We start from the raw sequence: 5,036 nt of genomic DNA on the forward strand, positions 1-5,036 counted from the left end.
TGTGAAACAGGAACACCTTGTGCTGTTTGGTGCTCAGAATATCCTGCAGCTATCCCTGCACGTTGGAGCCATCACACGAGGCTTTAACGAAGGCTTTGACTTGGAGCAGATGAAATGATGACTATGTGATCCACCCTTTCACTTTCAGATAGACTCTCAATGAAGTTAAGAGGGGAAAAATTCATGATTGTCCCAAAGGACCAGGGTTATGGCCTGGGAAATTAGCTGAATTGTCAAATGAAACCAGCCCGACCTCCTGGCCAAACTCTTCCGGCTGCGGGGAGATTCCCCTCCCTGTTGTAATTGACACAACCCGTTGGTCACACTTGGTCATTAGTTACTGGTGAGAGATAAGAGAGGCTGATTGCCCCACTACCAGTTAGCATGATGGAAGGCCATAGGTATGCTCTCCTCTTGCACTGGTGCCTCCTGGAAGTAGGGAAAAGAACGGCAGACAGACCAGATCATTTTCTTATGCCAGGATGAATCAGGAAAGCCCAAGGAGAAGGAGTAACTTTCAAAGCATTTATCTGCCATGAGGTTAGCGTGTCAAGAAGACTCTTTGGTGACACAGAGAGAAGAAGAATGCGTGTTGAAACAGAAGGAAAATGTGCAATCTGCACAGCTCACCCTGCCGCGCTGCAGGGACGGCACTTTCAGGAACCTGGAGGAAGGCCCAGGAGCACAAGCCTGTCCTTGGCACTGACAGGGTAGGCCTGACCCTTGCTCCTGCCAGGTCAGGATTGCTGCCATGGCTGATTAAGGTGCTTTGAGCAAACAAGGAGCAGAAGTGACGAAACTCTCCAGTCGGGTGCTGCGACTGGATTCTCTGATGTCTAATTAGGTACACAATCCAGCCAAGGAACTGCCCTCAAACAAGGTACCCATGACTTCTCCTCTGCCTTAGGTTCTCTAGCATGTTCTGAAAGTGTTTTACATGCTTATGCTGTAAGTGTGTTACCATCTTTTCCTCAATTTCTCTATGTCCTGTAGACTTTCAGAAAACATCTAGACAGCGAGCATCTTTGATCCAAATACTTTGAAAAGGTTGCCAGGGGAATGGAGGATAAAGAACACTGAAGGCAGCTTCATCACAGAATAAGCTTTATTTACCAAGGAAGCCAGGCTAGCTGCTGCCAAACAGCTGTGGAACTGGATTTCAGTGCTGTTCCACTCCCAGGCCGTCATCCAAATAAAGTCATCATCTTTGCAAAATAGTTGTGCAGACAGAAAATCCTCCTGTTGTCTGTGGCAGTGACAGCCATGTGTCAGGGACACTGTGAGAAGGACAGCCCCTCACTACAGACCTGTTTCCGTGTGCGTGGACCGAGGGGGTGGAGGGGGTGGAGGTCTAAAGATACTCAGATGAGCACAGAAAGGCTGAAATCCCACTGCCGCTCTCAGAGTGAGTTGTGAATCACTGTCAAGCTTGTGCTTCCCCTCAGCTTGTCCTTCACAGTCTCCTCCAGCCATCTGCAAGTGCCCCAGTAGCCAGAGGATTCCGAAAAGCCCAAAGGGAGTTCTGTGGACAGCCACATCTCTTTCCCCCCACTCCCTCAGCTTTGAAAACGGGCCCACTTGGCTCCTCTGTTGGGAACTTTCTGATCTTGAGCCTTTTTGACAAATATAAGCACGAGGAAGGGAGGACTGTGTCTGCTTCCCTACTGCAGCAGCAGAATTTCCTTGGAGCAATGGCTTTGCAGCCAGATTTGTCTTAAGGTGGTGCATGTGTGTCCCAGACAGGCCCTGGACACTCTGCAAGTGTGGACCAAAGGGACTGTTCTGGGGCTGTTCTTCCCCAAAAGAAGCTTCCACTGCTGAAGTGCAGCAACTTCTGTGAGCTGGGAGAGGCTAAGCCAGGTGTTGCAAGGGACAGATGGTGTAGTACATCTGCCTGACTCCCATGGCACATCTGCAGGGTGCATTTGTCCTGGAACCACTGGGCAATTCACAAATCAAGTTCTGTAGACACTTTAAATTCCACATTCCCAGTGACTTCCCTTTCAGTAAGGAGAATGCCCAGCCTCATTGTGTTCTTCACAGAAGCTGTGACACTGTCACAAATACAGCCAGTGGTATTTACTTGGGAGAGAGTTTGCCTTAGAAGCAAGTTATCAGCAGTTAATTGGGGCTGAAGTAGGTATTATTGCCCTTGCCTTACCCACAGCCTGCCACCTCTTGCTGCTTTTGCATGGAGAATGTGTTGAAAAAACACACTGTGGGAATAGTGTTGTGCCTTTGCAGTAGGTGAAATGACACAAGTGTGTCAGCAGACAGAAAGACAGTCTTTGGCTTGAGAAACCTGAGACAATCACACAGATTCATATTTAAACTAGTGTCTATCTGTTGCTGGCAATGAAGTTGCATTGTCTGACCTCCATGCTGGCAGGACAGCAGTTTGCTGGCTTCATTCACCCTAAACCAGGTTCGCTCCCTGCCTTTGGCTTCCAAGGGGGTCTGCCAAAAGGTCAGGGTTTCCTCCAGCCCCTCCAAGAGGCAGCACTAGATCGTTTCAAGCAGGGTGAGGATGGAAGGGTGAAGTTTTCTCCTACCCTTGCTAAGAAGAGGTCTAAGCCGGTTGGCCATGTGAACCCTGTCCCTTTTCTCACTTTGAAAGGAACTGGATGCTGGCAGAAATATGTAGGGGGGTGTGTGGGAAAAGTTGGTTCATCACCCCACACTGCCTCTAGCCCGGTTTTCAGCTGCTGGGGGACAGCAGTGAAAGGGGAGGGAGGAAGATGGAGCCCTGATGCTTCTCCCATCAGCTTCCCAAATCATTATTTGAAATAATGGGTCCAAACCCAAGAGGCTCAGTCCTGCTCTCTAGTGCAGAACAACTCCTCTGAAGGCCAAGGAATGCTGGGGACTGTGGCTTTACAGTGGTGAAAGTCATTATAGAAGCCATTCATGAATCTGACAGTTTGATGTAGATCTGACTCTTCTGTTAACACATGCAAACAGACACCAGGCAAGTGTATCTAAATATTTATTTTTTTAAAAAGCAAAACTCTGTAAGTACTAAGGGGAAATTTCTCCATTAGGAAACATAGGTAGTAAATAAAAACATGAGGAAAAACCCCTCCATTCGATTTACAGGAACTCATTACAGTTATTCTGGATGTACACAATAATTATACATATCTGACTATAAGAGTTTCTTCCACAGTTTGGAAAATGAGTGCATGAATAGAAACAGCATGCTGTGACCATAATGGCATTTAAATATTAACATTAAAAGTGGCTTGGGTCGCCCTTGTTAATGTTCTGCTGGACAGAAACGAAGCGCAGAGGAAGCTGGGCTAGAATAAATAAACATCCATTGACCAGCAGCACAGCCACTTACATATTACTTCAAATAAATTATGACATTATGCCATACAAATAAAGACATCACATGTCTGAGGTTGCAGGGAGCAGAAGCCACCAGCCCCTGCACAATGCACAGGCAGCAGGTAAGCAGTGCTGCCGGTACCCAGCTGTCTGGCAGGAGAAGGGAACCAGGAGCTGCTGGGGAGCTGTGAACTAACCTCTGGCTCCTGCTCAGCAGGCTGCACAGCCTTCTCCCAGTAGCTGGGAAAGCCTTTTGCCAAGGCTCATAGCTGCTGGAGGATGTGCAAGGCAAGTCACAGACCTGCTTTGGGAGGCAGCAGTTCCCTTCTCTACTCGGAGCTGCTGAGTAACTTTCTATGTGAGTTACTCAGGCCCTCAGAGAGAGGAGCAGCATGGAAATACACTTCATGCTGATGCTGAAGCCTCATCAGTGGCTTGCTGGAACCCGTGCAATTTTTTTCCTGTGACAGAATTCAGGATACTCTGGGTGTTTCTCTCCTGCACAACAGCCCAAAATCAAGGTTTTAAAGACAGTAAATTAATAATACAGCACTGAGAATTGTGCTTTCCAGACACGTTCAAACTAAAGATACATCTCACACAGCACTTTCAGTATTTAAATAAACCCAACCAGGTATCATTACGTTAAATAAAGTCTTCAATAAATAGGCTGAGCTCAAACGCAGTGCATTTCGAGAGCAGAAATCCCCCAGCATCAGGCTCCATCTCCTCTCCCCTCCAGCCAGGTCCTTCCCCGTCAGTTCTTCTGTGCTGAGCTGAAAGCAAAACGCCAGAAGCACCGAGCTGAGCGCGGCCAGGAGCCCGCGGGGCTGCAGCCTGCTGGGCAGCGGGGACGGGGAGGTGAGGGGCCGCCCATCGCTCTCCCGTGCCTGGGCTGCGCCTCCCCGGGACACCCCGCTGCCCCGGCCAGTACCTGTTGAGGATCCTGGTGACGATGATCTTGACCCAGGGCGCGGAGGGGTTCAGGCACACCGTCTGCCCGTGCTTCGTCGTGGCTCTGCGGGACAGGGACGGGGTGAGGCCGGGGCCGGGGCCGGGGCCGGGCGCGGGGCCGGGCGCGGCTCGGGCCGGGCACTTACATGACCTCGGGCACGGCGCAGTGCGGCCCCTCGGCGACCAGCTCCACGCGGGCCAGGCGGCGCGGCGGGATCACCTCGGACACGGTGCGCACGCAGCGGCAGCGCAGCTCCCCGGCCAGCGGCGCGCCTGGGGCGGGAGGTGCCGCATGAGCCCCGGGACCCCGCGGCACCCCCCGCCCCGCCCCGCCCCGCCCCGCTCCCCCTGCCCCGCTCCCCCCTGCCCCGGGGGCGCCGGCACCCCGCTGCCCCCTGCCCCGGCTCAGCCTCACCCCGGGAGAGCGCGGCGGCGGCGGCCAGGAGGAGGGCGAGGAGGAGGTGCGGGCTCATGGCTGGTGCTGCCGGGAGGTGCTGCGGGAGCCGTCTGTGCGGCCCCGTTGTCCGACGGTGCTTTTATTCCCCGCCGAGAGCCGTCGGGAATTTCCCGGGCGCGGAGCGGAGCCGAGGGGGGTCCTGCCCCGGCTCCCCACCCTCTCTGCCTCGGGCCAGGTGGGCCGGGCCGGCCTGGAAGGCGCGTTGGCCCCTTTCCACTGCCGGGTGCTGGAGCAGCGGGGCAGGGAGAGCAGGGGGCTGTGCCCTGCGCCCAGCGGCTGCCGGGCAGCGGCTGGC

The 5,036-nt window shown here is 53.3% G+C and overlaps 1 protein-coding gene across 1 annotated transcript; it reads right to left on the reverse strand.

The window, feature by feature from the left end:
- Positions 1–372: 372 nt before the first annotated feature.
- LOC311193806 (growth-regulated alpha protein-like) lies at positions 373–4,757 on the reverse strand (the record flags this gene model as incomplete). The annotated part of the gene is made up of 5 exons (XM_084266747.1): positions 373–429; positions 631–664; positions 4,265–4,348; positions 4,431–4,557; positions 4,700–4,757. The coding sequence occupies 5 exons, from the start codon at positions 4,755–4,757 to the stop codon at positions 373–375; spliced, it is 360 nt and encodes a 119-aa protein (XP_084122873.1).
- Positions 4,758–5,036: the final 279 nt, after the last annotated feature.

The sequence above is a fragment of the Gallinula chloropus genome, assembly GCF_964237585.1.
Source record: "Gallinula chloropus genome assembly, chromosome: 7".
NCBI classification, from domain to species: domain Eukaryota; kingdom Metazoa; phylum Chordata; class Aves; order Gruiformes; family Rallidae; genus Gallinula; species Gallinula chloropus.